This window comes from Equus caballus, chromosome 15, assembly GCF_041296265.1.
Source record: "Equus caballus isolate H_3958 breed thoroughbred chromosome 15, TB-T2T, whole genome shotgun sequence".
Taxonomy (NCBI): domain Eukaryota; kingdom Metazoa; phylum Chordata; class Mammalia; order Perissodactyla; family Equidae; genus Equus; species Equus caballus.
The window spans coordinates 11,305,068-11,331,753 of NC_091698.1; the positions used below are offsets into that span (position 1 = coordinate 11,305,068).

General features: G+C 37.4%; 1 protein-coding gene and 1 pseudogene across 1 annotated transcript; both read left to right on the forward strand.

The window, feature by feature from the left end:
- The first annotated feature begins 701 nt into the window (after positions 1-701).
- Positions 702-1,676, forward strand: LOC138917782 (olfactory receptor 2T2-like). The gene has a single exon (XM_070235939.1). The coding sequence runs from the start codon at positions 702-704 to the stop codon at positions 1,674-1,676; it is 975 nt and encodes a 324-aa protein (XP_070092040.1).
- A 9,169-nt stretch (positions 1,677-10,845) lies between these two features.
- Positions 10,846-11,805, forward strand: OR2T11CP (olfactory receptor family 2 subfamily T member 11C, pseudogene; annotated as a pseudogene).
- Positions 11,806-26,686: the final 14,881 nt, after the last annotated feature.

The window sequence follows — 26,686 nt, forward strand, 5'->3', positions numbered from 1 at the left end:
ATGCCTGAAACATGAACTTCTTTGGCAGCTCTTCTGACCATAGCTCAGTGGACCCTGACCCTCAAGTTAAGTTAGTAGTACTAGCTAGTAATCTTTGATATTCCAAACATTCAGAAAGCTATTTAATAACAGCAGCCAAAAAGATTAAATTTGTCTAGCTTTATTTGCTCCATGTTTATTTCCTATCAATTTATGAAATCACAAATGTATGTGTATGTATGACCTTAACGTTGTAATTATCTTAATGACTGAGAACAATTTAAATCCAATCAAGCTATGAATATTGATTACAAGGCAATATAGAGAGGAAGGCACAGTTACCAACCTCAGCAAATACTCAGTCTAAAGTAGTAATATTATAGAAGGTATATAGAAGATGCTTCAAAATAAAAATGGGACAAACTCTAAATGTGGTACTGCATGAGCTGTTACATTTACCTCTCACATTAATCCTAGAGGGATATAGACCTATGTTAACCTTTCATAGATGATGAAACTGAGTTTGTCTATAAATTAATCTGTCCAATGTGACATGGACCATTAATATTGAAACCAGGATTCAACATGATTCTGAAGTCTATGTTCTTTTTGATCCCACGCTGCTTCTGACATACTATTTATGGTGGGTTCTCCCTAAGTATCAGCTTATTAATTAACCCATCAACATTTTGCCTCTGGGCCCCTAGGAGCTACCATGTGACATGGGCATGGAGGCCATTCTCCAGAACTCCACTGACTTCAGCCTCTTGGGTCTCATCACCCATCCCACATTCCCTGAGCTTATCTTTGCAGTGGTCTTCTCCACCTTTTTGGTGGCTGTAATGGCCAATGTGGTCATGATGCTGCTCATCCACATGGACTCTCACCTTCACACGCCCATGTACTTCTTGCTCAGCCAGCTGTCCATCATGGACACAGTCTACATCTATATCACTGTCCCCAAGATGATGCAAGACCTTCTGTCCAAAGAAAAGACTATCTCTTTTCTGGGTTGTGCTCTTCAGATATCCCTCTGCCTGACCCTGATGGGAGGGGAATTTTTCCTGCTAGGCCTCATGGCCTATGACCGGTATGAGGCTGTGTGTAACCCAGTCCACTATCCTCTCCTTATGAACCGCAGAATTTGCTTGTTCATGGTGGTGAGCTCCTGGATTGGTGGCTCCTTGGATGGATTCATGCTGACCCCCTTCACAATGAGTTTCCCCTACTGTGGGTCCAGAAAGATCAACCACTTTTTCTGTGAGATGCCAGCAGTGCTGAAGCTGTCGTGTGTCGACACGTCACTCTATGAGACCCTGATGTATGCCTGCTGTGTAACGATGCTACTCATCCCTATATCCATCATCTCTGTCTCATATACCCACATCCTGCCTACTGTCCATTGGATGAACTCTACGGAGGGCCAGCATAAAGCCTTTGCCACCTGTTCCTCCCATATTATGGTAGTGAGCATTTTCTATGGAGCAGCTTTCTACACCAATGTGCTGCCCCATTCCTACCACACACAGGAGAAAGACAAGGTTGTGTCCACCTTCTACACCATCCTCACCCCCATGCTCAACCCACTCATCTATAGCTTGAGGAATAAAGATGTAGCCACAGCTCTAAGGAAATTGCTGAGGAGATGCACCTCCTCCAAGAGATTCAGAGTGGGAGATGTGTCCAGGAAATACTAAAGGAGGCAGGGCCCAAACATCCTGGGTACTGTGGCCAATGTCACACCGTCATTCCAGAATATGTATTCTTGGTTCTGAAAAATATCCAGTGTCACTTTAACAATCCTGAATTATCAACAGCCAAAATCATCCCATTGCAAGCATTATTTATGAACTATAGCAAAAGGTAGCGAGCATCTCAGCATTAGCCAACTTGCTTGTCTGGATTCACCAAAAAACATTTCCCAGGGAGCATTCTCTTCAAGTAACACTATAAATCAGGCAGGCCAAATATCTCTTTGAAGAGTTCTGAATCAATGTTTTTATATGTTACATGTGTTCATGTGTCTTTTGTGTTTGTACTGCTGACCAACTTTTGAAGGGGAAGGAGGTGAAAGGTGTCAATAGGCACATGTGTGTGGGGATGAATTGTAATTAGTCTTTGTATGGTGAACATGATGTAATCTACACAGGAATCAAAACATAATGATGTACACCTGAAATTTATGTAGCCTTATAAACCAATGTTAGAGCAATAAAAATAAAGAAATTGCAAGTAGCAGTCACTATGTCCTTGATAATTTAATGTCAAACAATCAGTACAAATTAAATATTTTCTAATGATAATAATGTAGCAGCTTTACTTAGGAAACTTTTATACAGACAATTCAGTTGTATTTTGGTTTCTATATTCTTAGTCACCTTTTATGAATGTTTGTGTTCTCTAACCACTATGGGTAATTATTATGGCTTTTTACCCATAGTGCCTAATATGTGCCTGGAAATCAATAAACATTTATGGATCGATTAAAATTGATTTCTATCACTAAGGTAGTAACATTGCTATAATCTTTCAAACATTTTATCCATGCCTTAATAATATGGCATAGATAACAATGAAATAAACAAATCAAGACGTTACATTAGCTAACGCAGCTGTCTTGGTCAGTGCTCCCATTCTCAATCTCTCCAGCTGGTATACTGGTAGACAAATATTGCTTCTTTTAATTAGCTTTTGGTTAAGTGTGGTGTTTTGATACATGCAGGTCTTCAATAGAACATTAACTAAACAAAGAGCACACTCACTGAGCTTCTTCTATCCATTTACCCAATTTTAACTTTCAAATGAATGTAAGATCATAAAATATGTCAAATTAAAAAAATGTTTTGATTCAGCTGGTGTTTATTTTCTCTATCAATAGAAGGCTTACAAAATGTTGGACACATTTTTCGGTGGTTTCATAGTTGGCAAAGCGTAAGAGAAGATTACTCAGCCTTATGTTATGTTAGTTTCCATATAGAGGGAAAAATGTTTCCTCCATAGTTGTTGATGTAAGTTAAACATTTTCTCATAAATAGCTGTTCGCAAGATTAGTTTTGACTTGGAAGTTTCCTAATAAATTGATCTTATCCTGAAATCAACCAAACAGAAAAGAGATGGAAGAATGACTTGGATAGATAAATCTCTTCAAGTGGAGAAACCGACGGGGATTCATTTACAACATATCCTCAATGTTATTTTAACTCAGTTCTATTTCCTTTTAATTCTCTTGAGACTCTGCTTTCTGTTTCCTGCCTTTGTTAGCATCTCTACTGGTCTTTCCCTCCAAAAAATCTTTCACATCATAATTCTCATTTCCCCTCTATTTGTGCCTTCTTTCCCATTTCCTCAGAGTCCTACCTGGACCTAGGTTGCTATATATTAATATCTAACAGGGCTTTTGTTCTTACATTTCCAAGATGAATCCTTTGCATAATTAACAAGAACATTTAACTTAATAAATAGTTCAAAATTATCTGAAAACAGCAGGTAAGGAGGTGCATTTAGATGACTTCCTAGAAATTTCATAGGAATCAGTCACTAGATCGGGGCAGGGGAAGAGGGAACTTCTGTGATGTTAAGAGTCTGTACTCCATCTCAATGGTGGTTGCATGGATGTGTTCACTTTGTGATAACTTATTGGTCTTGTCACTTCTGATGTTTGCATTTTTCTGTTGTATGCTATGCTTTAATATAATTAAACTTTTTTTTAAGTTACATCATATATATTGTGGATGTCCTCTCTCCTCACTCACAAGACCAATCCTATCTTATGAGGGATAAGCGAGGATTTTTCTCCAGTCATTGTACCAAATTATTATATAAGATAATTTATGGTCCCAAGATTTTCCTCTTTATTAAAAATATATTAACTTGAGAATGAAAATTGTGATAATTTAAATTTTTTCAAAAATGGCAATTGTATACACACAAGATGTCAGGTACTGCTCCAGATTATGGAGAAAAGATGAAGCGAAAACAGTCCCCATTGATCAAAACATATTCAACTACATTATGTGATTTTCGTTCTGATCATCACAAAGTCCTACCAAGTTTTTAGAGAAGGAATCAACCTCATGGGAGATGAAGAAGCTGATGTTCAGAGCAAGTTATAACCTCTCCCAAGCAATAAGGGGATGGGGGCCTCAGAACCATGTCTTTTGACTTCTGGTGTTGTGTTTTTTGTGCCAAACCTTCCTATTAATTGATAGAAAAGAGAGAAGAACATGGCACAATGTGCTGCGTCTTAGTCGTGATAGTGACCTGGGGGAAAAATTCCTCATGAGAGTAACACATTGATAAATCCCTGTTCATTTTCTGCTATATGCCAGCTAGTCTGGTCTACCAAGAACCCTATTATCCTTGTTGAAGGGCACTCAGACTCCTGTGGGGTTTTGCTATAGGTGAGGAATATGGACATAAAATTAACTGAACCCTTGCTTATACATATTTATTTTATTTATACAACAAATTTTAACAAGTATATTTACATAATATAAAAATGTAGTAGTTGATAATATGAAGTCTACTTAGTTTATTAAATGCTTCATTGAATTCCCAGTAAGGTTTCAGACATGAAGGAGTGATGGAGAAAATGAAAATATTGAGAGGATTATTTAGCATGGAGTAGAGAATTCAGACTCTGTCACGTAGAAGGTATATCCCTGACAAGTTAGACTCACTTTGCACAAAGTGAAGTCCTAGTAAGTGAAGTCTGATAACAATGTGAATGCGAAATGCTTGAAATATCAGATCCTGATTCTGTACACAAGTGATTTACATGAGGCAGAACAACTGTAATGATGCTTAATTTCATGGCATTGAGAGATTATTTAACTAAAATGACAGGGGTATTAATAAAGATATAATTGGCTAAAACCAGAAGCATTTTTTAATTTTTTTTCAGATGACACTGCGTTGGGAATAGATCTTATTAAACCTGCACACCTACCATGGTCTGTCACACATTAACAACATCCCAGTGAGTACTCTTCCTTCAAAACCCCAGAGATTCAAGGTTCAAGAGAAAAGTTAAGGTTTCAGGTTCTGCTACGTTACTTTGGTTTACACAACTAACTGCAAATATGAAAGTGATACATATCTGCAGCATCAACTCTGACCAACCCATATTGCTTTACTTCATTTTCTTTAATTAGATTTTTAAGCTTAGTCAATTATATTAGATTTTGCTTATCACATAAGCAAGGCCAGGGATCTGGACTTTGTTCCCCGATGCATCCTAAGCACCAAGAAATTTTCCTGATATAGAAATATGTTTTTAAAAATTATTCGTTAAATGAGTGAATGAATGCCATTTCATTTTGGAAAACTTAGCACTCGAATATACAAATGTTAATGGTTATATAATTCTGTTTTTTCTCTCTTTTTCTGAGAAACTCAGGTTTTAAGAGTTGCAGTGGCAACTGAAAGTCCAAGAAATTAGATGACTTTTACAAACTCACACAGAATTACATGTCAAGGGTGAAGCTAGAATCAAAAGAACCATACTTAAGTTCTTTCCAGCTTCATCAATTCTGATGTTATTTCTACTTAAGTATTTTAAAATTCTGGCACCTGCAAAGAAGCATCATTGGCTTTTTCTAGATTTGCCATAGACGCCTGTTTGCTTTTGAGCAAACAGAAGGTAGGAGGCATAGGTAGGCATTTGTTCACCTGTGGGGACAAAGACATGCTTTCTTCCATACTGACTAAAAACTTAGGTGTTAGAGTGAGTCTTAGAACTTCTTATATCAGTTGACATTAGCAAAATTTTTTTTTCCTGAATTTCCATAGTGTTTAAATGCAATAAGCAGTCACTTTAATGAGTGGTCAACAGCCTTAGGGAGATGAAATCAGGAGACATGTCTGAAAACAGTTAAATCTGCGTTTCTCAACCTCAGCTTCTGCAGAGCTGGTGAAGCTGCACTAGAGACATCTGCTTCCTCACCTCCCTGGATAAACTGTGGGAACTTCTATGAGAGAGAGTAGTACAGCTTTGACCCAAGTCAGTCTGCCTGCAAATAAGAGTCATTTCAAATTTGAAAGATCATGAAACTTCTTTATCTTCGAGTGTTTTTCTGTACAAAATCACATCTTTTGTGTCTGTATTCAGTAGTCTCAGTCTCAAGAAAGAGAACTGAGCCAATGCCAATTTTTAAAATGACAAGGAAAGTTTTAGAATCTTAGAATATAACCTAAAAATTATAAATTATAATAATTTTTCCTATAATGTCTTCTTTATATATTGGGAAAGTAGTCTTGAAAGGATTAAAGTAACTAAAACAAAGTTACATATACTGGCCATTTTTTCAAATTCAGAAATTAATGACTTTTTCTCATTTTGGAGCCTGTGCTCTTTCCACTATTACTGAAAGTGGAGAGATGTTTATTGTGAATAAGGGGAGATCCTAAATATTATACTCAAAATTTTAGTAAAAGTATTTTAGGTATCAGATATTATTATGAGGGCCTTGCACAGAATCCTCAATTAACACTCTGAAGTCAGGGGCTACTCTGATGTCCATTTGCTCATAAGGGACTTGATGAGTGACTTGATCAATGTCCTATAGGTAATAAGTGACAATCCCTGGAATTTCACCCAGGCTGTTGAGGCCCAGATTCTATGTAAGGATCACATTAAACTGCCAGAGGAGCAAGGGTAAAGTGACACCTTAGAACTTGGGGTGACTTTAGAGGTCTTGGAAACTTAGACTAGCAAATTAGAGTTGTTTACACCGACGTGTGTGTTTCAACCATTTCTGAGCATTTTTTGTATGTATTCCTCCTCTCTTTTCTAAAAAAATTATTTTACTTTTCTGGTATATTAGGTTTTAAACATTCATATTTTCCATCATTTATTCTTGAGCAAACTCTGCCAGTTCCCCTGACACACATTACAGAGGATTTCCTTCAAACCAGGATCCCCGAAAGGGAATGGCTCTGCTTATATACAGGTGGTGGTGCTGGTGAAGGACTGGGAGCAGGCCTGTTGGAGGAGGCATTATTACGTCTGCTTGGAGATAAGAAGTCGCCGTTGGCACTGGATGATCAGCAGTGAGGTTTGTGTTTGGAGGATCCTTCTTGGAGTACATTTGGTGATGATTTTTTAATTTTTTGTAGACCTCATTATGAAGCCAGGCATCTGCAGTCAACACATGTTCACTGGAAGTTGCCAAGGAGTTAGAGACCATTTGGGGTTTCTGGAAATAATTAACTTTATGTTTTTACTTTATAAATCTGTTGACATATTTTGATCAGAAATTCCAATGTTTCTTGAATGTGATTGTCGCCTCACAGCCTGTATTCATTTCACTCATATTAGCTCACTGTAAGCTTATCTGATGCTTAAAAGGATATTGTGCATTTAGGGATCAATTGAATGTAGTAGTAGAGAGCATGGGAAGCAAAGTCTGAGTCTTTGAGCCCGAACCCAGCTCTACCACTTGCCCTCTCTGTTCCTCAGTTTCTCCAAATTTGAGATAGTGATAATTTCAGTAATTGACCCAATAGAAGTGCAGTGAAAAGAGCCAACATCAAAACCCTGCAGCATGCGGAATAATGCATGGCACACAGCAAGAACTGCATGGGTGCTGACTAATTTCTTATTAGCAGCTTGGCTCAATTATGTTTACATTTAAAAGCTGATTAAAATATTTATTTGCCTATTGGTTTTCTGTGGCTACTGTATCAATCTACCACAAACTCACTGGCTTAAAATGACACAAATGTTTTATCTTACAGTTCTGGAAGTCACAAATCCAGATAAGTCATGTTAGGCTGAAATAACGGTATCAGGAGGGCTACACTCCTTTCTGAAGACCTGAGAGGAGAATCTGTTTTCTAGCCTATTTCTATTTCTAGAGCCCACTCACGTTACTTGCTTCATGATCCCCTTCATCTTCAAAGCCAGCATCTGAATAATTGACCTTTGTTTTTAATGTCACATCTCCTCCTCTGATTCCTGCCTCCCTATTACAAGGGTCTTTATGATTACATTGACACCAAAGGACATTTTAGGATGCTCTCCTTATTTCACCATCCTAACTTATCACATCTATGGAGTCCCTTCATCAAGTAAGGGACCATACTTACAAGTTCTGAGGATTAGGACATGGGGATCTTTGCAGGTGGTGGAGGGGCATTATTCTGCCTACTGCAGTTGGCTTAATTAACACTAAAGTAAATCTATTACCACTTTACTGAATTTAGTACAATATCAAATTAATAGTAGCATGTTTGAAGACATAATTTTTCTCGTAATAGAAACCAAATGGAAACTTGTGGCTGAGAAAAACCATGTGTAAAGATTTTCTGTCCGTTCATCTATTTAACATAGGGTAAGTTCACACTGTATTGTTGGCACCACAATACAATCTCCAGATAGATCATAACATCTGAAGCTATAGTGATCTTCTACACAGCAATTGGGGCCTAACGAATGAGCAGCTGTTGCAGTAAGCACAGATTCAGAAGAGAGTAAAAGTGGTGAGACCCTTGTTTACGGTAAATTGTGCTGACATCTGACTCTGAAATAGTGTGTTGATTTTAAGTCACAGAGTGATTGTCTCAGATTTGTGTATGTGAAACCTCAATGAGTTAATGTGGAATTTGTATTGCTGTTTGATCTTAGAGACTCGTGATTTATTTCTGTTTCCTAGAACTGTTTCTTATTAGAAAATACGAATAGATCTTATTTTATGAAAACTTTACTTTGGATTGAAGAATAACACAAGGACCTGGCCTTTAAAAAAGTATTTCCCTTTAGCACATTTAGAGAACACACCCAGAGTATTTTAAAGGAATTTTTCTATCAGTATACCATCTTTAAATGCAGAAAAAATAAACAGTTTATTTTTCTTTACCTATATGTATTTAATTATTCATTTAAGTATTTGACAATATTTACCATGTATCACACATTCTTTCATATTCTGGAAGCACACAGTGTTAAAATAGGCAAACATCCTTGCTTGTATGGAGCTTTCTTTGTAGGTGCAGGAGACAAGAAAAAATGAAATGAATGTATCGCATGTCAGATAGTATTAAGAAATATGAAAAAAACAGTCATCAAGTCTTACCAGAATAGGCCCCTCTGAAAGGAGGGTTTTGAACAAAGCCCTGAAAGACATGAAGGACAACCACACAGATGTGGGGAGGAGACCCAGGCCTGGGTACAGCAGAGGCAAATGCCATGGGCTGGGGACTCCCTCGGATTTGGGACAAGGATCGGCAAGGAGACCAGGGGAGCTGCAGCACCAGGGTAAACACACTGGAGGAGGCAGGAGACAATTTCAGAGTGTAAAAGGGTCACAACATGATGTGCCTGGAGTGGGAGATGAGGTGTCATAGTAGAGAGAGATCTGTTCTGATGTGGGTTTCTCAAGATCACTTTGCTCTGCTGAGATCAGACTAAAAGCATACAAGGGAGAGAACAGGGAGACAGTGGGAAAGCTACTGGAATAACCCAGGTGAAATATGACAGCTAGAGCACTTCATTTGTGAGGCCCCAACAAATGTCCTAATCCTTTTGATATTGTGATGTATAATTAGAAATACATATTTGGTCTTTGTCCCCCTTTCTGGCACAGACCTCCTAAAACCCTTGGAATTGTCTAAATTAAAAGAGCCATAAAGATGTCTGTTGTTATTGATAAAAAGCTCCTTCTAACCACACTTGAGTTTATGTTAATTAGGTGACTTTTGGAAAGCACTTAAGGATAGGGGCTGGTTGCTCATGAGGACCACCCATCTGATTAGATGTTTGGAACTTTTACTCCCACCTCTACCCCCAATCCCTAGCATCCCTCACCCTTGACCTCAAGGAGGGGAGAGAAACTAGAATTTCAATTAGTGACCAATGACAAATGACTTAATTAATCATGGTATTTAATGAAGGCTAAACTAAGGTTTGGAGAACTTCTGAACTGGTGAACAATTGGAGGTGCACAGTGTGACATTTCCAGAGAGGGCAAGGAAGTCCCATGCTCCTTCCCACATACCTTGCCCTGTGCATCTTCCAACTGGCTGTTCGTGGGTTTTATTCTTTTATAATAAACTATTAATCTAGTAATTGGGATGTTTTATTGAGTTTTGTGAGTAGCTCTACAAAATTGAAACCAAAACTGGGGGCATGGAAACCTCTGATTTATAACCAATAGGTCAGAAGCACAGGTAACAACTTGGAATTACCATTAGCGTCTCAAGGGTGGGGGTAGTCTTCTGGAACTGAGCCCTCAATCTGTGAGTTTTGACACTATTTGCACGTACACAGTGAGACATAATTAAATTGTTGGATGCTGAGCAGTAGTCTGGAGAGTTGGAGAATTGTTTAGTATAGGAGAGAAATCCTCACACATTTGATAACAAGAAATGTCAGAAGTGAAGTATTAAGAAAAGATGAGATGCACAAGGAGTGTGTTTTTTTTTCTTTCCATTAGTCATTTGCTACGTTATCTTTTTACTCACTTTTAGCCATTCAAATATCAATAAATTATTTGTCCTTTTCTCCAAAGGCCCTACTATGAACTACACAGTGTTCTGGAAGCCAGAAATACAGAATGAATAGGACAGATATGTATTCCAGGTATCACAAACACCAAGTTTCTTATGCAATTAGCATAACCCATATATTGCAGTGCAAAGAGAAAAAAATATAGAAAGTTCTCTTCGTCAATGAGGAGAAATAGGGACACAGTTAGTGACTCATGATGTGTTCATTGGTCTCCCTGTTTTCCTCTAGCATTCTGCCTTGGAAAATTTCATCCTTACCAGTACCCTCTGGTTGTGAGTTTCCCTCATAAAGAAAGTGTTTTCTCTCCATTTCCTTCCTAGTCTATGTGGCTTCCTGCTCCCCTGGAGCTGCCATAGGCAATGTCAATGAAGAATGGAACTACATCCTCTGACTTTATCCTCCTGGGGCTTCTGGTGAAGAGCAAAGCTACAGGGATTATCTTTGCTGTTATTTTTGCTATTTTCATGGTGGCTGTAACTGCAAATTTGGTCATGATAGTCTTGATTCAGGTGGACACCCGCCTCCACACTCCCATGTACTTTCTGCTCAGCCAGCTGTCCATCATGGACACCCTTTTCATTTGTACCACTGTCCCAAAGCTGCTGGTTGACATGGTTTCTAAAGAGAAGACCATTTCCTTTGTGGCCTGTGGCATCCAGATCTTCCTCTACTTGACCATGATTGGCTCAGAGTTCTTCCTCTTGGGCCTCATGGCCTATGACCGCTATGTGGCTGTCTGTAACCCTCTTAGGTACCCAGACCTGATGAACCACAGGGTGTGTCTTCTCCTGGCTTCTGGTGCCTGGTTTGGTGGGTCACTGGATGGCTTCCTGCTCACCCCTATTACAATGAATGTCCCCTACTGTGGCTCCCGCAGTATCAACCATTTCTTCTGTGAGATCCCTGCAGTTCTCAGACTGGCCTGTGCTGACACATCCGTGTATGAAACCCTGATGTACATGTGCTATGTACTCATGTTGCTCATCCCCATCTCTATTATCTCAACTTCCTACTCTCTCATCTTGTTAATGGTCCACCAAGGCACTCTCCCGCAGGTTGAAAAAAAGTCTTTACCGCTTGTTGGTCCCACTTGACTGTAGTCAGCATTTTCTGTGGGGCTGCCTTTTACATCTATGTGCTGCCCCAGTCACTCCACACCCCTGAACAGGACAAGGTGGTGTCAGCCTTCTATGCCGTCTTCACACCCATGCTCAATCCTCTCATCTACAGCCTCAGAAACAAGGATGTCATGGGAGGCATTTAAAAAATTATTTTCATGATGCTCATCTGCTCAGAAAGTATCCACAAGTGATTCCTAGGGATTCAACACTGTGAAAATAGTCTTCCTGAGAACAGCTCTGGGTGTCATGTTCACAAGAGACTATTCAGTCAGCTATCAAAGATACTTGCAATTGCCAATAAAGAGGATTTATCCTGTCTGGAAACTTGTTCCTTAGGGGAGAGAACAAAAGAAATTTCATTGTTTATGCAATTTTGGCCAGTCATCAAAAATAATTTCTTATCAAATTAGTTAATAATTCATCTTGTCTTGGCTCTTGTCTCTAGGAAAAAAAGGGAACAGATAATAGAGCTCACAGCAACCCTTTATTTTGAACCAGGTTGACTTCAAATCTCGATCATGGATAAACAAACCAAAAAATCCTCCAAAGCTAACAACTCTTGGTGCCAAAAATTCTGTGAACATTTTTGTATCAAAAAGAAAAACAATGGCAATTCACAAGTGGCAAAGAAGGCAATCACACAATTTTGATCACGTATTTTATTGTATTTGCCTTAGTGGACTCAGCTCTATCATCATCTTCACAGCCCTTGAGCTTAAAATGGGGACATCAAATACCAGACCACAGTAAATACTCAATGAATTTAATTAAACTGACTATGAATTATGACTGCCCAAACATTACACACCTAATTGAAGGGAATAGGCTCTAGTATTTCACATCAAAGGGCACTATTTTCCCTTTTTCTCTGCGAGTGTAAAACCAGCATACAAGGCTACATGAAGTTTGTGGTCAGGAAGTTTCCATTTCTTAGCCCTGTGTGATTCAACAAGGGTACTTTGATAAATTATTGGTTTTGTTCTGAATAAGATGGACAGCTCTTCAAGAATTTTTTGTAGAGATGTGACTTGATGAGATATACATTATTTTTTTAGGGTACTAATTCTTTCCTTTTTTTGTGTGAGGGAGATTGGCCCTGAGCTAACATTGTCTCCAATCTTCCTCTTTTTTTTCTCCCCAAACCACCAGTCCATAGTTGTACATCTTAGTTGTAAGTCTTTTTAGTTGTTCTATGTGGGATGCCACCACAGCATGGCTTGATGAGTGGTGAATAGGTCCTTACCAGGATCAGACTGATGAACCCCGACTACTGCAGTAGAGTGTGCCAACTTCACCACTCAGCCACGGGGCCGGCCCCGAGACGTACATTTTTAAAGTGATTTATATGTCTATAACATGGAGAATGGAGCAGGGATCTTGGTTGGAAGCAGAAAGATAATTTAGTAGGTTTCAAAGATGAGGGGAAAAGATGCATTTAGTAGGATGGTGACAAAAAAGAATTTAGCTCAGGAAAGGATGTCTGTAGGGAAAGAATGTGGAATGAAGGATAACTCAGTGATTTGGGCTCCAGTGAATGAAACATTGAATTTCCATTTACTGAGATTTTGAAAACCTCTAGAGTGGCAGGTTTTAATAGGAAAAATAAAGAATCCAGTTGTTGTAGAAACAATTTTGAAATGCCTCTTAGATATGTCAAGTCAGTTGAAATTCAGAATAGAATTCTGGCCTGAAGGCTTAAATTTGGTAGTCTCCAGAAAGGAATGGGTATTTAAAAACATGGGATTAGTTGAGATCACTTAAATAAGAGAAAAGGTTTGAGACTGAGACCTGAGGCAGCTGTGTTCAGTTGGGAAGCAAGTGAGAAAAGAGAGAGGGTCTGATGGAATAAGCAGAAGTAATATCTCAGACACAACTCAAGAAAGATGAAGAGTATCATCAACTGCATCAGGCGCAGTTTCCAGTTGAATTACACACCCAAGAGTGTGCCCATTTTATTTGGCAATGTGGAGATCATCTGTGACCTATTAAGTCCAATTAATAATAATAATAATTAATAATAAAAGCAATTTCAGTGGAGTCATGCTCAGAGAGGAAAAAGGGTAGTATATCAAAGGATAGAAAATGGACACGATGAGGAAAGTAAAAACATAGTTTTATCTTTTTTTGGGGGGGGTAAATGATACCAGAGAAATGGAGCAATAGCTAGAAAGACATCCTGATGTCAATTGATATCGATACGTTTTTTGTTGTTGTGAGATATTACAAATGTTTATGTGTTCAAGGAAATGATTCAATATTAAGATTGCTTTGATGATGAAGAAACAGAGAACATAGAAATCAGTGTAGAAGAGGAGAGCTGGAGCATTTCTGTGAGCATCAGCCAGTTCATTGACTGCTGCGGGAGATGGAATAGAGCATATGTGACACAAGTAAGTTCTCTTCTTATGGAGTCTGTTTTCTCAGTGCAATTAGAATCAAGCAGAGTTTCTATTTGTGAAGAGCAAGGAGGATTTGTTAAAAATTTGAGAGGAGAAGAGAGTTGTCTTGGAGAGCAGGCCAGTAAATGAACAAGGTAGTGATACTAGGATTGCATGGTATCCTTAGGACTGCTACTTGGGACTAATTTATTAATTTAGCATGAGTATCTTTGTTTGATAGTCTGATAAGTGTACTCAGCATGGGACCCAGCAAATAATAAGCTCTCAATGTGTTAGTTACAATTAATTATGACAGCAATAACTGCTATCACTGCTTCTACTGACTTAGTCTTCCTTATGTGAGGAAAATATGTCATAATCATTTATAGTTTCGAATATATGTAATTTGCAGCAAATAATAGGTGGTCACCCTTGTTTGTTTCAATTAATTGGTTTCTTTGTGCAATTTAAGGTTGTATAATTTGTATTCTTGTCAGTGTAGAACTTCTTGTATAGCATCATGTGTTTGGCCTCACAGGGTAACATCCTGCCCCTTCAACATACTCATTATTTCAGTTAAGAGCTAAGACACCCCTATTTCTAACACATTTAGTCTTTGAAATGGGGTTGTGGTGGCTTCTCCAGTGCCAGGTTGGATTCCCACCTACCGTATAAAAATATGTCTTCCCTAAGTCCTAAGGTGTACTCAGTGAACATCCTTTGTATTCCAATAGATTCATCTACCAATTTCAGAGGGAAAGCAGAGTGCCGATAGGGCCTGCCATATTCTTATAGTTAAATTCACTGACGTTTCAATGTTGGCTTTGCTCTATGTGGGCTGAATGGCTTTAGGCATGTTTTCTAACTCCTCAGTCAGTGCCACTTTCAAAGAATGGAAGAAGTTAATCAAAAGACAATTAGGGAGATGGGATTTTTAGAACAGATATTTTCTGAGAAGGTGACTTTTTCTCCTTGAGGTAAAGGAAGCCGGCCTTTGTCATCTGGTCACGTAGCATTCTTCTGTTGTTCCCAAGGCACAAGTCACACTAGGAGTCTCTGTTGATTCATTAAGCAATTTATACCTCAGGTACTGAACTCATAGCCATTTGTGATTGTATCTGAGACTTATATTTCTCCCCTTTATGCCTTGGATTGATGATCTGTTTCCATAGGTAGGAGAAATCTATAAATAAATGAAAACCCCCAAGGGATTATTTTCAAATCTGTCTAGATCTGCAATAGCTGTTAGTATGGGACCAATTTGGCATCACCCACCTGCCACCTTGTGGATAATTAATGACATGACATTATCCTCAAACAACACTGTATGTCCTTGTTGTATTTCTTAAAATAGTGTGTATCCTCAGGGGGAAAAAACCAAAAAACATGAACAACAGCAAAAAGATATTATGGGTGCTTTTGCAAGATTGGTGTTGATTTCACTTTCTTGACAACAAGTGTTTCTGCATTGAGCAAGGATTTGGTTATCATTACTCATTATCAGAGGCAGTATTCTGTGTTCAAGAGTATAGATGAGCTGAGTCTTAACCCCTACGGAACAGCTTACAGCCTGGGGCAAGTCACTTGATCTCTTTGTGCCTCATTTTCTTTATTTGTGCCCATTAATATGACTGCAGCTTTCTTCTGGCTTATAGTTCTTGTGTTAGTTATTACGATCAACACCTTCACCGCTATTATCATCCCCAGCACACAGGGTGCATTCTGGATCAGGCTCTCAGACTTCAAAGTCAGACACCTGAATGCGAGTCATGTGGAACATGGGCAGTTTACCACCCTCAGGTGCCTGTGCTCCTCATAGGAAGAGCTAGCCCATCACTGTGCCCACCTCATTGAATGGGGGAGGGGTTAGTGGGAACACTGATATTCTTAGTTAGCTCTCAGCAACTGTCCTGAGGTGTGAACTTTCATTAGCCCATTGCAGTTATGTTTGCAGCTGCCCTCCCCACCAGGCCCTGGGCTTTCCGGCCCTGTCTCATTTGTACACCTTATTGCTCTGGAACAAATTAGGAAGATACAATAAAATGCTTCCTTCTTATTTTTCTTCAGATGTATTTCTGTAATTGTCAATTTAATAGAAATTTATTGCTTTAAATAACTTCCTAAGGCAATTTTCCTCCTTGTATTTTGCAAAAATAAAAAGAAGACAGTTACCCAAATTGGTACAACATAGGAGAAGGAATTCTTTGTGGGTACATTTTTTTTTGTTAGTGCTGTCAGGTCAATTCCAACTCCCAGCAACTCTGTGTCCAGCAGAGCAGATCCCTGCCCACTCTTTCTGCACCATCCTCTCACCTTCCAGCCCTCTATCAGACAATGCTCCACTGCTATTCATAGGGCTTTCCTGGCCAATGTTTTTGGACATGGCGGGGGCCATTTCTTCTTCCTGGTGTCGTAGTCTGGAAGCTCTGCTGAAACCTGTCCATCATGGGTGACCCTGCTGGCATTTGAAATAGCAGTGGCATAGCTTTCAGCAACACAGCAAAACACAGTCATCACAGTATGACAAGTGTGGTCCCCTGACTGGAAAACAAATCTGGGCCATGGCAGTATGGGTACATTTATTTGTACCGGTTTTCTATAGAACTTTCTTTGAATGCTTAGTATGTTTTTCCCTGTTTACCATTTTAGCACATATATTTAAGATAGCATTAAATATTGCTTATAGTTTTTTAAATGAATGTGCATTAATCCAGTGCATGACAAAAATTATATCACACAGCTCTCACTAAGATATTTCTCTGCTAATATGAACATTTAAAATTAAAAACAATTGGTCACCGGGCCTGCCCAGTGGTATAGTAGTTCAGTTCACACTCTCCACTTCAGTGGCCCGGAATTAACTGGTTCAGATCCCAGGGGCAGACCTATGTACCACTCATCAAACCATGCTGTGGCAGTGGCCCACATAGAAAATAGAGGAAGATTGTTACAGATGTTACTCAAGTAAAATCTTCCTCAAGCAAAAAGAGGAAGATTGGCAACACATGTTAGCTCAGGGCCAATCTTCCTCACCAAAAAAAGAAAAAAGAATTAATTAAATAAATAAATAATTTGCCATGGATTAATATGTTTTACTTACACACAATATTTGTCATGCAAACATTGCTACCCTCCAGTTTTATTCTCTTTGTGACAGCAAAGCCAGTGGCCTAGGATGGGGACCATGACTTAGCTGAGAACCAGTCTTGGAGAACGAGAACCTCTAGGGGCTCAGAAGGAGTCACCTCAAGATGTGACACTCTGTTGTGCTGCCTATCTTGAGCTGAAATTCATTGAGGCCCAAAAGTCTCAGGAAGGGACTTTGACCTAACTGCCTGAAAGAATTTAGATGGAAGATGAGCTCCAAGAAGAGAGTCCTCACCATAGACAGCTATAGTTAACATGGTCTAGGTTCATGTGGTAGACAGGGATGAATCTAGCCAGGCCTCTCTGTATCTCATTGTTTCTGGATTTGCCAGCAAACATTTGTTTCCAAATATTTACTCTTTTCACTCTTCCTGTAAATTGCCTTCCTTCCCTTTGAAATCCCAGACTCTTTCCCCTACTCCTTAGCTCAGGATGCCATAAAAACCTCAATTGCCTGATTTTCAAGGAACTCTTTATCTTTAGGGTTTCCATACGTACGAAATTAAATTTTATTTTCTCCTATTGATCTGTCTCATGTCAATTTGTTTCTTAGACCAGCCAGAAAAACTTAGAAAAAGTGGAGGAAAATTTCTTCCTTCTCGACAAACCATACTGCCAGTTATCGCCACTGACATCCTGCAGAGGAACTGCAGGAGTGGGGATGGGGCAAGAGGTCTGTGTGGCTCACATGCATGGATATCAGGTGCTGTGCTGGGGCTGGATTATGGTATACTAGAGAAAGGTGCTGTGCTGGGGCTGGATTATGTACACTAGAGGAAAAAAAGAGCCTTTCCTTTACACAGCTTATAATCTAACACGGTTGCAGTCTGTTGCTGTTGCTCCTTGAGGTCAAGAAAGTTCCACCTTTGTCATCTGGTCACTTATCAGTATTCTTCTAAGAGCCAATTAGCATTCTTATGAGTCCATAAGGAAATAACTGGCACAAGTCTGACTACTGGTGATGTGGATTTAGGTCCTTTCCATTTTCCTGGCCTCTAAACACAAACACATACTACTTCTCACGTCATCCTAAAAACATTGTACCTCCACTGATTTTGTCAAACTAGCATTCAATGTTTGAATTATTAGGAGAGTATAAATTTTGACAGCTGAGTCATAGCAGCCAGGTAGTTTCATTTCCTTAAAGACACAACTTTTTTATTTTTCCTGGAATTAATTGTCTTATTTCAGTTGGTTGATCTTAATTTGCTTCTCTGCTATACATATACATATTTCTTCCTGATAAATATCTTCTAGAAATTGTGAGTACTTCAGAATTCTACTAATTCTCCTTCTTAGGCCATCTGTCCTGCAGCCTCTGTCCTGCTCCACCCAGAACACCTGCCTGCAACTTCCGTGCACAGACCTGCTACTGGGACAGCTACTCACATTCAGTCCTCCTCTCCGGATCCCTTGTTGTCTGGATCCCAAGCCTTCCTGTTTCTTGATTCACTCCCTCATTTTAGTGAAGCATATTCTTCTAGAGGTTCCTAAACAAGGTGCATGGAAGGAATCTTATTTGCAAACTTGCATATGCAGTCTGAAAAGGATGTTATTTTTATCTTCCAACTTGATGGAAGTTTGGCGAAGTATGGACTTCTAAATTGAAAATCATTTTCCCTCACGATTATGAGGGCATGCCTCGTTTGTCTTCTAACATTTAGTATTGCTACTGAGAATTCCAATGCTACCTCAATTGCAAATATTTTGGATCTGCATTATTTTTACCTCTCTGGAGACTTTTGAGCTCTTCACTGCACTTGTATTAAAATTTTGTAATATGTCTTGGTATGAGTTCTTTTCATCAGTTAGGATGGGCATTTGAGGGGCCTTTCAATCTTTAAATGCAAGTTTTTCAATTCCTGTATATTTCCTGGAAACATGCCTAATATTTCATCCCCTTCCATCTCCATTTTTAAATTCTTTACCTTTGGAATTCTTATTATTTGCATTTTTGCTCTCCCAAAGTGAACCTCTAGTTTTATTCCCTTTTCCATCCTGTTTTCATAGTTGCCTTTTTGTTCTACATCATGGTTCCTATGATTATAATTTAAATATTCAAGAATTTTTTTATTCCTCTAGTGCTCTTTTTATAACGTCCTGTTTTAGTTAATATCTGTTCTTATCTCTCTAGTAGATTAATTGAATTTATTTTATGATTTTATTTGAGTTCTTTTGTTCACTGCATACTCTATGTCATCTTATTTTTTCTACATATTAGTTTGATTTCTGCCTTTTATTTAGAAGCTCTACTCGAAAGACTAGTGATCCCTGGCTCTCAGTTTCTGGGAAAGTCTCTTGGCCAGTGTAAGTGTTTATAACTGGTAAGCTGTGGTGAACTGTGATCTCAATTAAGAAACCCCAAATGTCAGTATTTCCAGGTATTTTCTTTGCGGTGATCTGTTTCCTCTGAAAGGAGTCTCTCTGGAGGCTCCCAGCATTTGCAGAACTAAAGTAGGACAAAGGGACAGGGGCTTATCACAATTCAATGTATAGATTTTCCACGTATACATCCCCACCATGCCTATTTTTACAAAACTAGAGCCCCTTGGGTCCCATGTCTCCATTACGTTCTAGTGCTGCACTAGGTAGTGGTGGAGCAGTTTTCCAACTTTATAATGTGAGTGAGAGGATGTGGGGCTAACAGCTTTTTATACAGATTTTTAGCCAAGAGTCTGTTTCAGTTTCACCCATAGTGTCTAGAGGTACTTGGTTATGTGACTCCAAGCTATTGGAAGAGTTCTTCCAGCATGATTTGACTTGGTTCTAACCTTCCTCAATTGCCAGCTTAGCTTTCTGCACTTTAGATATAACAGGTCAAATACTGGTCATCCTTTTGCTTTCTAGCTTCTAAATCTTTATTGTTGTACTCTTCTCTCCCAGACATTTACTCCTGGTGTACATGTGATTTAATCATAATAGTTCTTTCAGTGAGTGGTAAACAATCATGCCTAAAAAAAGTTTTGAGAATATCTTTTGGCAAATTTAATTTTGTTCTTATTTTAGTTTTTTAATAAAAACTTTAGTGTGTATAACATGATGATTTGATATACATGAAAATGATAAAATGATTATTACAGCCAAACATTAAAATATCATATCCTCATAAAGTTAAATTTTTATTTGTAACAAGAGCACTTGAAATCTCTCTTAGCAGATTTCCAGCATTCGATACAATGTTATTAATTACAGTCATAATTCTGTAAATTAGATATCTAGGCTGATTCATCCTGCACAACTAAAACATTGTACTTTTTGACCAACCTCTCCCAACTCTGTGCCCTTGGTAATCACTGTTCTAGTCTCTGCTTATATGTGTTTGACTTTTTTAGATTCCACATCTAAGTGACATTAGGCAGGTTTTTCCTTCTGTGTCTACTTTATTTCATAATGTGAATTTAGCACAAATTTAACTTAGCATAATGTGAAAAGCATGGTATCTTCCAAGTTCTTTCCTCTTGTTGCGAATGGCATGATCGCTTTCTTTTTTAAGATTGAATAATATCTCAATATACATATCACAGATTTTTTATTCATGTGTTGATGGATATTATGTGGTTTCCTTATATTTGCAATTTGAATGATGCAATGAACATGGAAGTGTAGGAATCTCTTTGAGGTAATAATTTTGTTTCCTTTGGGTAGATACCCAGAAGAGAGATTGATGTATCATATGGTAGTTGTATTTCCACTTTTTGGAGGAACCTCCGTGCTGTCTTCCATGGGACTCTACCAGTTTATACTCCCACCAACAACATAAGGGGTTCCCTTTATTCCACACCCTCACCAACGATTGTTATCTTAACTTTTTTTTATATAGCCACCCTAAAATCTATGAGACAATATCTCATTGTGGTTTTGATTTTCATTTCCCTGATTATTAGTTATGTTGAGCACTTTAATATACATGTTAAATATTTGTAGATCTTCTTTGGAAAAATGTCTATTTAGATCCTTTGCACATTTTTAATTCGCTTATTTATAGTTTTGTTATTGAGTTATATGTTTATTTTATATTTTGGATATTAGCCCAGTATCAAATGTATGGTTTGGAAATATTTTCTCCCAATCTGTTGGTTACTTTTTCATTTTGTTAATTATTTCCTTTAATACAGTTTCCTTGTTTATTTTTACTTTTCTTGCCTGAACTTTTAGGGTCATAGCCAAAACTGAAGGCCAAGGCCAACGTCAAGAAGTGCTTTTCCTTCTAGGAATTGTAAAGATTCAGCTTTTGTGTTTAGGCCATTAATTCATTTTGTCTTGGTTTTTGTGTACAGTATATGGTAAGGGTCAAATTTCATTTTAATACACATGAATATGCTGTTTTCCCAACATCAATTGAAAAGATTTTCATTCCCCCATTTTGACTTCATTGCGTACTTGTCAAAAGTAATTTGACCATATATGCTTGAGTTTATTTCTGGACTCTCTATTGTTTCCATTGGTCTATGTGTCTTTTTATGCCAGTGCCCTATTCTTTTGATTACTATAGCTTTGCAATATAATTTGAAATCAGGAAGTGTGACGCCTGCAAATCTGTTCTTTTTTCTCACGATCGCATTGGCTATTCAAGGTCTTTTGAGATTACCTAAGAATTTAGACTTCTTTTCTATTTTTGTGAAAACTGCCATTGGGATTTTTACAGGGATTGGGTTGAATCTATGGATGTCTTTGGGTATATAGACATTTTTAGCAATATTAATTATTCCAAACCATGAACATGAGATATCTTCCCATGTATTTATCTCTTTCTTAATTTCTTTCATTAACGTGCTATAGTTTTTAGTGTACAGATCTTTCATCTCCTTGGTTAAACTTATTCGTAAGTGTTTTATTCTTTTCAATGGTTTCAAATATGGGGTTGTTTTCTTGATTTCCTTTTTGGATAGTTTGTTCTTGGTGTACATAAATGTAAATTATTTTTGTGTTGCTTATGTATCCTGCAAGTTTACTGAATTACTTTATTAGTTCTAACTCTTTTTTTTTGTGGAGTCTTTAGAATTATCAACACAGCATGTCATGTCATCTGCAAATAGATAATTTTACTTCTTCCCTTCTGATTTGAGTTCTCTTATATCCTTTTCTTATCTGATTGTTCGTTCTACTACTTCTAATGCTATGTTATATAGAATTAGTGAGAGTGAGTATTATTGCCTTCTACTAAATATTATAGGAAAAGCTTTCATTTTTTCCTCATTGATTATGATGTTAGATATGCGCTTTTCATAAATGACATTATTGTACTGAGGAAATGTCCTTTTATATCTACTTTGTTGAGAGTTTTTATCATGAATCAATGTTGAGAATTGTCAGATAATTTTTCTGCTTCTATTCAGATGATCATGTTCTTGTTATCTTTCATTCCACTAATGTGGATTATCACACTGATTTGCATATGTTAAAGCAAACTTGCATAGCAGGGATAAATTCCACTTGTTCTTTCATATATAATCTTCTTCATGTGTTATTGAAGTGGGTTTACTAGTATTTTTTTGAGAAGTTTTGCATCTATGTTTATCAAACACATTGGCCTCTAGTTTTGTTTTCTTATGGCATCTTTGTATCTGGATGATTCTGGCCTCATAAAATGATTTTGGAAGTATTCCTTCTGCTTCTAATTTTTTAGAATAATTTAAGACAGTTTGTTATTAATTCTTCTTTGAATGTTAGGCTTTGGCTGTGGTCTTGGTTTTACTTTGTTGGAAAGTTCTTGATTACCAACTCAATCTCCTTATTTGATATTGGTCTGTTGAGGCTTTCTATTTCTTATTGATTAGTTTAGTAGGTGGTATGTTTCAAGGAATTTATCCATTTCTTCTCGATCACGCAATTTGTTCACATATAATTGTGCATAATACTCTATGTTATACTTTTTAATTTCTGAGGCACCAACTCTAACATCTCCTCTTTCAATTCTAAGTTTATGTACTTGAGTCTCCTCTCTTGTTTTTCTTATTCTTGCTAAAGGTTTGGTGATTTTACTTTTTCAAAACAAGCAACTCTTAGTTTTGTTGACTTTTTCTTTTGTTTTTCTATTTTCTTTCTGTTCTGATATTTAATATTTCTTTTCTTCCAATAAGTTTAGGTTTATTTTGTTCTATTTTTTTAGTTCTTGGAGATGCAAACTGTTTATTTTAAATTTTTCTTCCTTTAAATGTAGACATTTATCACTAGTAAATTTCCTCTTAGTATTGCTTTTGCTTCATGTCATAAGTTTTGTTGTCATCTTTCTTTGTCCCAAGATATTTTTAAAATTCCATTTTGATTTCCTTTTTGACCCAGTTATTGTTAGAGTGCGTTATTTAGTTTCCACATGATTTTTATTTTTTTATATTTTCTTGCTGTTATTGATTAGTAGTTTCATTCTGTTGTGGTCAGAAAAGATACTTGGTGTGATCCCAGTCTTCTTGAATTTTTAAGACTTGTTTTGTGACCTAATGTGATGCGTCATGGAGAATGTTCTGAGTGCTTGTGCAGAGTGTGTATCTATGGATGAATAGTTCTGCATGTGTCTGTTAGGTCACTTTAGTTTATAGTACTATTCAAGTGTATTGTTTCCTTATTGATTTTCTGTGTGGATATTTTATCCATTATTGAAATTTGGGAATTAAAGTCTACTACTTGTATTATTGTTCTCAGTTTTTCTTTCCAGATCTGTCAATACATGTTTTATTTACTCAGGTGCCCTGGTGTTGGGTACATACATTTTTATAATTGTTATATCCTGTTGAATAGAGACTTTTATTATTATGTAATGACCTATTTCTCTAGAGGCAGTTTTTTATGTAAATCTGTTTGCCTGATATAAATGTAGCCACTCCTGCTTTCTTTTGGTTACTATTTTATGAAGTATTTTCTCCATCTAGTCATTTTCAGCCTAAGTGTCTTTGAACTTAAAATAAGTTTCTTATACATGGGAGAGAGTTGGAACTTCTTTCTTTTTATACATTAAGCTATTCTGTGTCTTATAATTGGAAGCTTAGTCTATTTACATTTACAATAATTATAATGGTAAAGGATTTAGTATTGCTATGTTATTAAATATTTTGCTTGTCTTATAATTCTTTTGATCTCTTTTTCTCTCTTGTGGCCTTATTTTGTATTTCCAGTGCTTTTTTTCAGTTGAGAGATTTTGATTCATTTTTATTTTCTTTAACTTATATAGGTATTTTCTACTGGCTTCTAAGGGACTTACATAAAATATCTTGTAGTTATGGCAGTCTGTTTTAAGCTGATAACAACTTAACTTCACTTGCATAAAAGAACTCTCATTTTACCTCTCCTCCCCTCCATTGTATGGTTGTGACTCCACAATTTACACCTATTTATATTACATATCCATCAGGATAACTTTTAATGCTTTTTCAAACTTTTATAGTAAAATTAAAGTTCAGTTATCCACTACTGTTACAGTAATACAATATTCTGCTTTTGTCCATATATTTAACATCAGCAATGAGTTTTTTGCTTTCTTATGCCCTTGTGTTGTTTAAGGTCCTTTTAATTCAACCTAGAGAACTTCCTTTAGCATTTTTTGTTAGGCAGTACTAGTAGTGACAAACTCCCTCCTTTTTGGCTGTCTGAGAAAGTATGTATCTCCCCATCAAGTTGAAGAATAGGTGTGCTGGCTATAATGCCCTTGATTGACATTTTTCTCTTTCAATACTTTTTCTTTTTTTTCAAGATTTTATTTTTTCCTTTTTCTCCCAAAAGGCCCCCAGTACTTAGTTGCATATTTTTAGTTGTGAGTCCTTCTAGTTGTGGCATGTTGGATGCTGCCTCAGCATGGCTTGATGAGCGTTGCCATGTCTGCTCCCAGGATCCAAACTGGTGAAACCCTGGGCCGTCGAAGCTGAGAACACAAACTTGTCCACTCATCCACGGGGCCTGCCCCAATACTTTTTTTTTGAAGAATTATTTTATTGAGTTCATATTAGTTGGTAACATTGTGCAATTTCAGGTGCATATTATTATTTATCAGTTTCTGTGTATACTGCATTGTGCTTGCCAACAGAAGTCTAATTTTTAATTGTCACCATACATGTGCACCTCTTTATTCCTTTTGCTTAACCCCCAGTCCCCTTTCCCTCTGGTAAACACTAATCTGTTCTCTTCATCCATATTTTTCTTTATCTTCCACATATGAGTGAAATAATGTGTCATTTGTCTTTCTCTGTCTAGCTTATTTCACTTAATGTCACACTCTCAAAGTCCATACATATTGTCGTAAATGGAATTATTTTATCTAGTATTATGGCTGAGTAGTATTCAACTGTATATGTATAACACATATTCTTTATCCCTTCATCTGTAGAAGGGCACTTGGGTTGATTCCATGGCTTGGTTATCGTGAATAATGCTGCACTAAAATAGGGGTGCATAAATCTTCTTGAATTTCAGATTTCAAGTTTGTTGGACAAATACCCAGTAGTGGAATAGCTGGATTGTATGGCATTTCTATTTTTAATTTTTTGGAGAAATGTCTATACTGTTTTCCGTAAACTATCTTTACTCTTTTTCCTTCTTCTTTCTTTTGAATCCTTCAATAGGAAAATTCCCATTGGTCAATTTTTGTGTATTCCAAAACTTTCTTTTGCTTGACCTAGTGTGCTGTTGATCCTCTCTACTAAGTTTTTCAGTTCAGTTACATTATTCTTCAGCCCTATGATTTCTTTTGGTACCTTTTATATTTTCTATGTCTTTGTTGAAATTCTCACTTGGGTCATGTTTGCTCTGAAGACCTCAATGAGCATCTTTATCACAATTATTTCTAGTTTTATTTTGGGTAAGTCACTTATTTCTACTTGATTAGGGTTGGCTTTGAAACACTTATTTGCTGATCTTTTGAAACATATTTCCCATTCCTTGCTTTTGTCGACTCCTTATGTTGGTTTCTACACATTAGATAAAACAACCACCTCTCTAAAGACTAGCATTGCTTACGACATGAATCTCTCCAACTAGCCCAGCCAGAGATTCTGGTTGACTCTGTAACCTTCCTTGTTGTCAAAACTGCTGTCATTATTCTCAGTGACTCTCAAAAAATTAGGGTTTTACCAAGTCTAGTCAGTGCCCTTCAGGTGGGGGAAACACACTCACACCATTCCAAGATTCCTGAAAGCTACTAATTGCCTGATCCCTCAGCTCCTAAATGAAAGCTAATTGGAAACCCAACGTTGGGCAGCAAAGTCTGGGTGTTAAATATGCAGTCTAACATCTTTAGCAGAGAAACTTATAGCTGAGTTTTTGTCCTCTGCTCTGTGCTGAGGCAGGGGAAATAGTTGCTGCAAATGCTCATGTGCCCATTAAAAACCACCAATTTGTTCTCTGTGGTCCTAGGTTTTTGGGAATGCCAATTTCTATCAGCTCTCAGAGCTAGCTGATTGAGGTGCCAATCCCTCAGATGGCAGTAATATGAGTTGGCGCCTGATAGATGTGTGTACAAACTTCTTCTAGGGGGAAGAATTTGATTTTATCCATGGAGTGAGCTGTGGGGAGAAGGGGTGAGAAAGAAACAAATTAATTTTTTAAATATTTTAAAAGATTTAACTGAA